We start from the raw sequence: 12,402 nt of genomic DNA, 5'->3' as shown, positions 1-12,402 counted from the left end.
GTGCATCGTCACTAATGATTCTTCCTGTTTGATACAAATTCTTTTTATTTGAAACAAAGATATTTTTAGTTAATATTAAAATATTTTAATTAAAAAACTATCTTAAAGAAAAAAAAATCCATTTTCTTTCTGTAACATCTTTATATAATAAGGGAGAAAAATTGAGAATTGCACAAAGTCCATGGTACAATAAAATAAGTTAACCAAGAAAATTTAGTTTATATATTTAAAAAGGCAAATGCTAACGGATGCCCCAAGGGCACAAATTAATGATACACTTATAGAAATATTTTTTTGGAATACGTGCATTTGATTTCTTGAAATTTAAAATTTTGTTTTATCCCACACAAAATTGTTAATTGTAGTAACATTAACTTGTGCCCCAAGGGCACAAGTTAGCAAGACCCATTTAAAAAAATGAAAAAGGCTGATAGTACACATAAGTGCCACTGTGTACGATAGTATTAATAGCCTAAAAGCCAATTTTCATTTGTAACAGCCGTGTCCTGAAAAAGTTAGCGTGAAAATTGAATCTAGGGTTTGCCGTGTCGAGAATCATCAAGCTAACAATCAACAATGGCGTTGAGGAGATTCTACAATGAAATCAAGGGGAAGAAGGTGACCGAGATCCCTGGACACGTGAAACCCATGTTTTCCCTCGGTTACCTCAAGAATTCCGTCAAGAGGGGTTTGGACAATTACAGCGAAAAGTACATCGAGACGGATTCAATTCAGCCTTTGCTCCATGTCCTTTACGGTGGTATGATCTTCTCTTACCTCGTTGCTCTTCCTAACGAGCGTCGCCATCTCGCTCACAAAGAGCATGCCGAATCTCATCACTGATTCTGATTCAGGTTACATTCCGTTTTCCCATAGCAATTTTATTTATTTACAATCTATTGTGATGTGTTTGATTGTATTGGATCGAGTTAATCTTATGGGTAAATTGATTTTGAAATTGATTTTGGTGTGTTTGGGGGTAAAGCTCAATCTCTCCATTAACCCTTGCTGCATATTATTTTGCATCTAGAATTGAATCTAAATTGATTAGTGCTGTTGGTAAATGGTATTATCTTTTATTTTGTATAAAAGTTTCATTTTTATGTTTGTATAAAAATTTCATTTTTATGCTTATCTCTCACAAGCTGTCATTTCCAACTTGCTTATTGTTTTCACTTGTTTTTAATTATTAACATGCTGTTGTTAAAAGATCTTGGAACCAGGTGGTATTGTAATCTTTGCCATTGTGTAAAATTGTGTGTAATGAAGCACAGACACGGACACAGCTCATGACACAGACACTCCGACACTGATAATATCTATTATTAGAAGAGTTAAAAGTATTCTAATGAAAAGTAATGTATTTAATTTTTTATTGATAATATTATTTCAATACATGTCGAAAAGATGTGTAAGGTATGTTGTAAACCATTTTTTTGGAAAAATTTGTCCGAATTGTCTAACACATGCTGTATGAGTGTCATACGAATGTCCGACCCCGATTTAAAGAGTGTCAAAATAATGAAAAATATCTATTTTTGAGAGACATTTTTCTGACTTTTCCGACACGTGTCGTGTGGGTGTCATACAATTTGGACACTCACGCATGTTAGACTCTGTGACATGTCTACTCTTAGAGGTGTCCGTGCTTCATAGTGTGTAAGTACTGTTGACGACACCACAGTTGTGAATCAGACAGATGAATAAAAATCCTTGATATTGTGGTCACTGGCCACAATCTGGCCGGCTTTGTTTTCTAAAACCTTGATTTACAGCTTCTCATAGTTTGTATTGCTTTAGTTTAATAATTTAAATTTATGTATTGTTAGATTGATTGTTGGATTGAGATAATTTGGATTGCCACAAATAAGATTGCCGTAGCTTTCAAACCACGGAAAGTCGTTTTGATTTGTCTGTCAAGGAAAATATCCATGTTTTTTTATCCTGTTTTTTTACCAATAAGTTGGATGCTGTCTCAGGTTCAAAACTAGTTGCAAATATACATACCCAATATGAAAGCAATCTAATTGAAAATTATGTTTTTCCAGATTGTTGAGCTAATGGTTATTGAAATTTTATTATTATAGGAATGTGATTGTTTCAATATTTCAAATGAAAAAAGGAAGGATTTGATTTTTATTCTGATCACATGAGTTTTGTGTGTCAACTGGATTTTTGTGTGTGCAGTATGAAGTTATTTAGTTTATTTGTTGGATTGAAAAACATTACCTCCATGTTTTTAATGTTTATGTAGTTGATAGATATACTTCATTCTGTTTAACATGTTTGGGTACCTGCCTCTGCCCAAGTTAGATATACTTCATTCTGTTTAGCGTGTTTGGATACCTGGAAAAAAGTTTGAATAAGTATTGGGAACTAAGAACAATCTAGAACTTTTGTATCTTTAGTTTTCCCAATGTAGTGGATTTATCAATTTGATTCTATTTTGTATTTTAATAACTTCATAGTTTGTCATTCATGTTTTGTATTTTACCATAACCTTGAACATTGATTTGAAAATTGATGATCCCCTTTACTGAGGGTAAAGTGGGTGGTTAAGCCGGTGTTTAACATGGTAGATAGGTTCAGTTTTAATATTTATGTTTTCATGAATAATTAAAAAATGTCTTATGGTTTCCACACTCGATTTTAAAGATATATGTTTGTTTGTTTTCAAATAGTTACAAGCAAATTTTAGGATGACTGATGTAACATTAACATGGTTATATTGCAGTTAATGGACAATACTTTTAGCTTTTAATAGAATTTACAGAATGCTCATTCTTTCAGTTTCTAACTTTTTCATCATTTGTTTGTTGATATCTATTGTTGGCAGGATCCTGGATGTTGATTTGGAGATGTTTGGTTTGCCATTTTGTTATTGTTTAAAATTCGAAAAATGAAGGCAGAAAAATATTGACGATAAAATAAGTTATATTTGATATAACATTCAAATTTCTTGTATTTTAATTGTTGTTAAATGTGTGCAAAACATACTTGTTCACTTGGTTCTAGCGATTTGGTCTTGTGATTTGATGATTTCATCTTGCACCTGCTCATTTAGTTGGGCTGGGATAGTTTCATTTATATGCAGACCATTGAAAACAATGTTTTTCTAGACAAAATAGTAGTAGGTCTTTGGTTTCTTACTATTTGTATTTGAAACCGGTACATCATTTGGACTATTCTTGCTTGAAAAATGCTCAAATTCAATTCAACACACTACTTACTTGAAAAATGCTCAAATTCAATTCAACACACTTACTTGAAAAATGCTCAAATTCAATTCAACACAGTTACTTGAAAAATGCTCAAATTCAATTCAACACAGTTACTTGAAAAATGCTCAAATTCAATTCAACACAAAGTTCAAGAATGCCATTTGTATTATTTTCAACCCTTCTATGTTTTGGTATGTCATTCCATGGTGCACATTTTTGAGTATTTTGTGGGTAACAGTAGATTCGCATGACAAGTTAGCCGGTCATTCCATTGAATGTTACCTTGTGTCGAAGGAGAGGGAATTTGTTTTGGACATGACATTAAACATGTTGTGTCGAAAAATATACTTGCATTTTTGAAATAGAAAAGATCTCTAAATATTTCAACCATCAAACAAATATACTATGCATGCTCGTGACTAGGGGTGGCAAACAGGCAAGCCCACCCCGTAAAAGCCCGTAAAAAAAGTAGGGCGGGGCAGGGCAGTCATGGTTGAGGATGTGGGTCTAAAACTTAGGCCCACCACGTAAAAAAGTGAGGGTGGGGCGGGGAAAGCATGTGTGCACTGCACTTTTTAAGCGTAGAAATGCAAAAATTCATGTAAATGCTTGTGCCCGCCAAAGTCCGCGAAGAAAATGGGGCGAGAAGTGACAAACACATTAGAGAGTGAGAGCCTAAATCCTTGGTCCATCCCGCATTAAAGTGTGGGCAAAATGGGCATGTCCAACCGGCTGAGCCCGTTTTGCCACCCCTACTCGTGACAACATCAAACAAATATATTGTGCGTGTTCGAGACAACAAGGCCGTAAGAGGACCAATATGTGTGATGTAACAACTCTTGAAATTTTTGAACGATGACCTCTATATTTTGAGGTACAGAGTTTGTGAGAATAAGATCACCATTCGAGATATATTTTGAAGTCTTCCCGATTCCGTCAAGTTGTTAACACTTTTTCCTTCATGCTCATAATTGACTCAAAACATAATATAAACAAACATAGACTTATACTCCTATAAATTATTGGTGTTACTTCTACGAAAATGATTTATTAAGTCGGATTTGTATTTTTGAAATCCGCAAAAGAGGGCAGCGTTAATGGGCTTTGGAAATCATATGTATTTGTTGGCTATAAAAAAAATATTTTGTTCAGGTTTATTTGAAACCGAGATGTCCTATACCAAAGTCATCATCGGAGTAGACGACACATTTGACATAAGATGCTGAAACATGGCCATATCACTTTCTTGAAAGGATGAAAGAGTTCACCAAGTTGAGCAACATTGAACGAGAAGCAAATAAGAAAATATCGAAAAATGAACTACCAATAGATTCAGGTAGTGACATATGGTTTGATGCGTTTTAGTTGTAATCTAACGACGTAACACATATTTTTGTAAGTAACACACTACATAATATTATAAAATTGGATGGTATTTTTAGACAATTTTTGTTTTTGAAATTATGCTATGCATAATAATTTGGTTATGTTCCGCATAATTTTTAGGTAGTTCTAGAGATGCATCTCCGAACACACCTACTAATTATTAAAAAAAACAAAACAAGAGATCACCTAGAGATGCATATCCGGACAAACTCTTATTTTTTGAAGAAAAAAAGCGGATCGAAATATGTATCTCCGAACTCTTTTATGCAATTATGATCATGTTTATAAGGTCCTTATTGGTCTACAACTTATATTAATAGGATATCTAATTTCATTTTCTTTACACAAATCAGAATGACTACATATCCTCATCTTGCATTTGCGTATTTCAAAGGTGCAAAACCCTCAACTTCAATTTTGGATCTCTGAGGACATACTTCTTGTCGATCTGGAAATCAAACTGAATACTCTCTTGCGATATCTAGAAAATCAAAGAGTTGTCAAGCTCGAGTGTTAATTGACTTAATTGAATTTAGTTGCATTTCATTTAAATTATTAAGTGAATTATATGCTTTTGGTTGATTTTTGGTGAATATGTCTGGAGTATGTGGTATGTGATTGGATTGGTGAGAGTGGTAGAATTAATTAGAATTTTAATTAATTTTTTAATGAGAATAATAATTGAAAATTAGAAATAATAATTGATTAACATTATTTTGATGAAAAATAGATTTAATTATAAAATAAATAGAAAAATATGGTAGTAAGGGTAAAATGGGGATCGAAGAGATAAGTGAGGATATGATAGGAACAACCTAGATGAGGGAAATAAGTTTTCTATTAAAAATAGAGAAGTGTCGAAAGTTGAGTTTTTATTGATCATGAAATTAAGTTTGGGAGAAAAAGAGGCAAAAACTTAAAAGAGGCTAGGGCTTTGAGGAAGAAGAAGGAAGCCATAATTGTTGAAAAGCTTTTGCTGGAAATTCAAGTAAAAGGGGGAGGGGGAACTACTTCATATATTGGTGTAATTTAAGAAGGGTAGAGAGGGATCCTCACCCTCCTCTAGGTTTACTCCATTATTGTATTTATGAAAAATTTGATGTATGATTATGACAAATTGATTATGATGATGATTCTTGAAGTGTGACTATGTACTCGTGCTGTAATGATTGCATAAATTAGTATGTAAAATCTGATTTTGACATTGTTATTCTTGATGTGTTGTGTTGGTGATGATGAACATGAAGGTGATTTTCATGATACATTGTTGGTGATGTTAAATTGGTGAAATTAGATGTTAATTGGTTGGTTTAGGATGTAATGCCAGTAGATAATTCATATAAGATGTTAGATTTTCGAAATAAGTTGTTATAACAACATGTTAGGATTTTGGTGGGTTTTGGGAATAATTAGTTTTGTTGAACGTGCTGTAAAACTGGTATTTTTGAAAAAATAGCTTATGTCAATCGATTGCACCATAGTGTCAATCGATTGATCCTTCTAAATTTTTGAAAAATTGAAAGCAATTAATTGATTAATTGGGAGAATCAATCGATGGCATCAAACCAGTATGTCAAAATAAAAGAAATAAAATGTAGAGGAAAGTGAGAACAATCGATTGATGGGTGAGGATAATCGATTGATGCTGTTAAAAAATGTGAAAAATAGGTCTATGAGTGAAAACAATCGATTGATGGTCCTTTTCAATCGATTGCACATGTGCAATTTTAGTAAAATATTATTTTGATCATAACTTGAGATTCGCGACTCCATTTGAGGCACGGTTCGAAGCGTCTGAAAGCTAACGCGTAACACTTTTCCCCAATAATGTTTTAGGGAGATGATGTGAATTAATGATATGAATATAATGTTTTTTAGGTGAAATGTTGTGAATGTGTGATTGATTTAAGATGAATTGTTATGATGATCGATGATTAATTATGTGAAGAATACATAATTGTTGTTTATTGTGGTGGTAGTTTCGAAGGGGGAACTACGTTGTTGCTATGTTGCATGTTGTTTATGGTTCGAAAGAGGATCGTAAACATGTTATTTTTGTTGTTGCGTCAATTGTATGTCATGCATCATTTTTGTCGTTATTGTGAAAGAGGCGAGTTACGAGTCTAGGAGGATGGACAAGTCACTTGTCCCAAGTCTAAAAGGGTGGACTCGGGTTTCAGAAGGGTGAACCCGGTTCGTATGAAAAACCATCGTTGATTGATGCCACATGCATAAAGTCAATGTTGTGAGTCACATTGCATGCATATGTATATATTATGATGGAAAAGGTGTGAGATTGTAATGATGTGATTTGTGTATTGAATGAGTGATGTGTTATGTGTTTATCTACCCTCACATTCTTTACGATGTTTTATATAGAAGTTTATTCTCATCCATTTTCTTTATGTTGTCCAACATGGACATATTGCAGATAGTTAGGAGTAGAGTTTTGTTACTGTGAGTGGAAGATAGCTTCTTGGAACTTCCTTTTGTTTATTTATCGTTCTATTGTATTTTAGTGCTTTAGTGCTCTGATCTTCTAACATCGGGGACGAGATATTTTTGTTATGTTTTGAGTTGGTGTTGAATTGTGATGTTAAAGTTTAATACTTTATTTGAGAAGTTCAATTTGAAGTTGTTATTATGTTAATTTACGCTGCATGTTGTTAAATGTTTTTGAAAGTTTGTTGGTTGGTTGTCGAAGTGACACCTTAAATTATGGAGTAATTATTTTTATATAAGTTTCAGAGTTTACGGTTTTTCATAGTGGTATCAGAGCAGATTGGTCCATCCGACCATGTTTTTGTAATGTTGTATATTCCCTGGTAGGCGACAAGCATGTGAACATTGTCGGTGCAATGTTTCTTCTAATAGTGGTTTGATGGTGTGCATAGATATGACTGGAGGAAGAATTAACCAAGCTATTGTTGATGCTTTGGAGGAAATGGCTCAGGCACTAAAGGCTCAGCAGAATTAGATTGACGATGAATTTCGTTGATTAGGGAAGTTTCAGATAAACAACCCGTCGACCTTTAATGGAAGATATGATCCAAAAGGTGCACAAGTAGTCTTAGAGAGATTGATAAGATTTTTCGACCGATGGCTTGCACGGATGGAGAAAAGGTATTGTTTGGAACACATATGATGTCAGAGGAGGCCAAAGACTGGTGGGATAACACACATCAGTGAATGGAAGATGAAGGTATTGAAGTTACTTGGGCTGTGTTCAAAACTAGTTTTCTAGAGAATTACTTTCCAGAGGACGTGCGCAACAAGAAAGCGATCGAGTTCCTAAGGTTGAAATAAGGGTATTCGATAGTTGCTAAGTATGCTACTAAGTTCGAAGAGTTGATAAAATTTTGTCCATACTATAATAGTGCGGCAACTGAAGGATCAAAATGTATCAGGTTCGAAAACGGCTTAAGACCCGAGATCAAGCAAGATATTGGGTATCAAGAGATTCGCCAATTTTTTATGTTGGTGAGTAAGTGCAGGATATATGATGAGGATAACAGGGGCCGATCTGCTCACTATAAGAGTATCACTGAGAAGAAAGGGAAGGATCAAAACTGTGGAAAACTATATAGTGCTCCAGCTAACAAAGGGAAGCAGAAAACTTCAGGTGAGAAAAGGCCAAGTAGGGGAGAGACTCCCGCTTCTATTAAGTGTTACAACTGTGGTGTTATGGGTCATCGTGCAAACGAATGTATGAGTTGAGAGAAGAAATGCTACAAATGTGGAAGATAAGACATCTCATTGCTGATTGTAAGAGTAATGTTATAACTTTCTACTATTGTAGAGGGCAAGGCCACACTAGTACTAATTCCCAGAAGCCAAAGAAGGCCCAGTCTAGAGGGAAGGTTTTTTCTTTGTCAGGATCAGAACCTACTAGTTCCGACATATTGGTTTGAGTTACGCGTTTGATCAATAGTATTCCTCTGATTGCTATTATTAACATGAGTGCAACATATTATTTTATTTCGCTTGATTGTACTAAGAGGTTGTATTTAAATTTGTCTTATATGATTGGGAGTATGGTTATTGATACCCTAGCTAATGGTTCGGTGACTACTTCATGGATGTGTTTGAATTGTCCACTGACTATTTATGGTAAGAATTTTTGGATGGACCTACTCTGTCTACCATTGAACAACTTGATGTCATCCTTGGAATGAACTACTTGGAGTTCAACCATGTTCATATCAATTGCTTCGACAATACCGTGATGTTCCCTGAGATAGGAGAAAGTGAAGAGCCAATGTTTATATATGCTAAGCAAGTAGAAGAATTCTTGATGGACGAGGCTCAGGTGTTTGTGATGTTTCTTCTTTGAGAGTTAACAATAAAGCTGCAATTGTGGAGCTTACAGTTGTGTGTAATTTTCCATAAGTGTTTCTAGATGATATCATGATTTTTTGCTAGATTGTGAGGTGGACTTTTATATAGACTTAGTACCTGATACTAGTCCTGTATCGATGGATCCTTACACAATGTCTGCTTCAGAACTGAGTGAGTTGAGAAGACAGTTGGAATAGTTGCTTGAGAAAAAGTTTATTCGACTGAGTGTTTCGCTGTGGAGAGTGTCAGGGTGGTTAGTCAAGAAGAAAGATGATACATGAAGTTGTGTGTTGATTATCGATAACTGAATAAAGTGACTATAAAAAACAAGCATCATCTTTCGGGAATTGACGATTTGATGGATCAGTTGGCTGATGCTTGTGTATTCAGTAAGATTGATCTACGGTCGGGTTATCATAAGATTCGAGTGAAACCGGAAGATATTCTGAAGATTGCCTTCAGAACGAGATATGTTCACTATGAGTATTCTGTGATGTCACTCGGCGTGTCTAATGCGCCAAACGTGTTTATGGAATATATGAATAAGACTTTCCATTCTTATCTAGATTAGTTTGTGGTTGTAGTCATCGACAATATTTTGATATATTCTAAGTCTGATGAAGAGCATCTGAAAGTTATGTTGCAGACCTTGAAAGAAAATAAGTTGTATGTGAAGTTATCCAAGTGTGAGTTCTGATTACGAGAGGTGAGTTTTATCGGACATGTAATTTCAGTGGTGGTATTGTTATTGATCCATCAAAGGCCAATGAGATGTTGCAATGGGAAACTCTGAAGTCTGTTATTGAGATCAGAAATTTTCTGGGTTTGGCTGGTTATTACAAGAGGTTTATTGAAGACTTTTCAAAATTGGTGTTACCTTTAACTTAATTGACTCAAAAGAGTCAAACTTATGTTTTGGATGTACGATGTGACGAGAGTTTCAGGAACTCAAGAGGAAGTTGACGTCTGCTCCAATTTTGATTTTGCCAAGTCCAAGTGAATCCTTCGTTGTGTATTGTGATGCTTCGAAGATGAGTTTAAGCGGTGCGTTGATGCAGAATGGTCAGTTTATGACTTACTCCCTCCGTCCCATATTATAAGCAAATTTCACCTTTTTAGATTAATTAAATAATTAATGTATCTGATCTATATAATAAACCAGATACATTAATTATTTAATGAATCTAGAAAGGTGAAATTTGCTTATAATATGGGACGGAGGGAGTATGGTTCTAGACAATTGAAAGTTTATGAAAGAAATTATCCTACACATGATCTATATATGTAATATTATTTTTTATTAAATACAATATATATATATATATATTAATTATGTTATATAAAATTGTTTATATATAATTTTTGTAAATACAATATATATATAATCCATTCATAACAAAATTGTCCTCACACAATTATTACGGGAGGGGGGAGGGGATTGCCTATGTGGAAATTTCACAGGATGGAATAAAGTGTATCATCTTACCATTGGACCATTTAAAAATATTATTATTATATTTAAGAGAGAAAGATGAAGGGTTGGGCTTCTACTGGGAGACAATCTGTTCCCAATTATTACAGAGATATGCTAAAATAAAACGTTTCAAAACCTCCTGTAATAAATAGAGAACATACTAGTATTGTTACGGAGGGAGTATATATATACACATTAATGATGAGATAAAAAGTTATTTGTGCTTTTCTTTCCATCAAAATTATATATATATATATATATATTAAAAAATTTGTTTTTAACAAAAGCATTTGTTATTTTTAATTTTAATAATTCTGTTTTGTAATTTTTTTTTGTTTTTTTTAATAAACATTACGTGAATTACATCTTTCAGTTGCAGCGTGAATTTTATCCCTCTATCATAGTCGGACCTACACATTGATGTCCTACTCTAATAACTTGCGTACTTACAGTTGCGGCGTGAATTTCACTTTGCAATGTTGTGGCGTGAATTTATCCAACAAAAAGTTACGACTAATGTTTTTATAGAGTGTTTCGATATTTTGCAGATTGTTAGTTGCATGGTGATTTTAAAGGTCGCGGCGTGCTTTTCACTTAGTAAAATACAATTTTTTAAATAGAATCATTTGTTAAAGAACCGAACCGTTAAACTGTATTTCAATTTTTTTTAAAAAAAATTTAAAACTTATTTTTATTATTTTTCATTTTGGTTAGATTCTAAAACTATTTATACAATATGGTTCAAATTCACTAACAAAACATAATACTTCAATTATTTAAACTTCAATTCAACTTAACTTAATACAAACAGTTCAATTCAATTTATGATTTTTTTTAACGAACTCTGTGTTTGAACTTTATAAACATTCATTTTATTTTTAAACTAAACGATGTGAGACTCAACGTTCCCCCTTCCCATCCAAATTAGGACTAAAATCTTAATAATTTGAGCATTGTTATTTGAACTCAAAAAATCTAATATTGGATAGTGAGGCAACATATAAATACATTGATATTAAGTGTTAGATTTTAGATGATAGAATCAAGCAAGTAATCGACCATCCTAACAAATTTACCCAATACATATCAACCTTGTTGGGAGAATATCACTAAATGGCTAGTTGTTGCTGAATGATGCAATGTGTATTTCCACCTGACAATACAATCACACTGGAATCTTCAATTCCCACAACCTAGGAACCAACAAAAGTTATAAAATGTCATTCATTTGCCAGTTTTTTCATATCATTAGTTGTGGGATAACCATTATTAGAATATCATAATTTAAAACCTACTTGATTACATTTACCGAGCTATTGGCAATATTTGAGCTGTTCGCGTTTTTCTTTTTTAATTAAAAACATATATTAAAGCTTTAAATCTTCATCCCAAACCCATGTCTTATTGCACTCAGAAAATTATAGTGCCCAGCATAAATTATTCAAAAGTAATTAGGTTAAAGAAAAATAGAATCTAGATTTAAGTTTTGGTTTAATCATAATATAAAAACACACACAATAGTTGTTGTTGGAAGAGAAAGTGGATAAATATATAAGTAGGAATAAAGTCCCACATCTTTTAGCTTAAAAACAACTGTTTTTGCTATTTTTACACTTGAATCATACACTATACCATATGAACAGTGTCATTCTACTACTTAAAATAATAAAGTATAATCATCACCACTTTTTGTTTCTCTATGTGTTATTATATGTGGGTCATATTCACTATCACTTGTTGTTTCTCTCTCCTAACAACAACCACATATCATCAGCCACTATAAGGGTCTAACATTTCAAGAATTTCATGCACGTTAAAGATACTATCATCTAGAGTGAAAAATTGTCCTGCCAAGATTCGTATTAAATTGAAACAAGATGGTTTGTGGTACATTACACAATTTGAATCTAACCATTCTCATAAGACTAGTCCTACAAAAACAAGATTGTTCAAGGCTAACAAGAAAATTAACTTACATGTGAG

General features: G+C 33.3%; 1 protein-coding gene across 1 annotated transcript; it reads left to right on the top strand.

Moving 5' to 3' along the window:
* Positions 1–451: 451 nt before the first annotated feature.
* On the top strand, positions 452–3,014 carry LOC127137019 (uncharacterized). Its single transcript, XM_051063518.1, has 2 exons — positions 452–854; positions 2,837–3,014. The coding sequence occupies exon 1, from the start codon at positions 577–579 to the stop codon at positions 841–843; it is 267 nt and encodes an 88-aa protein (XP_050919475.1). The 5' UTR covers positions 452–576; the 3' UTR covers positions 844–854; positions 2,837–3,014.
* The last annotated feature ends 9,388 nt before the right edge of the window (positions 3,015–12,402 follow it).

Source organism: Lathyrus oleraceus, chromosome 1, assembly GCF_024323335.1.
Source record: "Lathyrus oleraceus cultivar Zhongwan6 chromosome 1, CAAS_Psat_ZW6_1.0, whole genome shotgun sequence".
Taxonomy (NCBI): domain Eukaryota; kingdom Viridiplantae; phylum Streptophyta; class Magnoliopsida; order Fabales; family Fabaceae; genus Lathyrus; species Lathyrus oleraceus.
The sequence above is the reverse complement of the archived record's forward strand: the minus strand, read 5'-3'. Positions and strand labels throughout refer to the sequence as shown.

Bases quoted from the DNA above. Each gene is read 5' to 3' on its own strand.
- LOC127137019 (XM_051063518.1), top strand. From the start codon at position 577: ATGGCGTTGAGGAGATTCTACAATGAAATCAAGGGGAAGAAGGTGACC.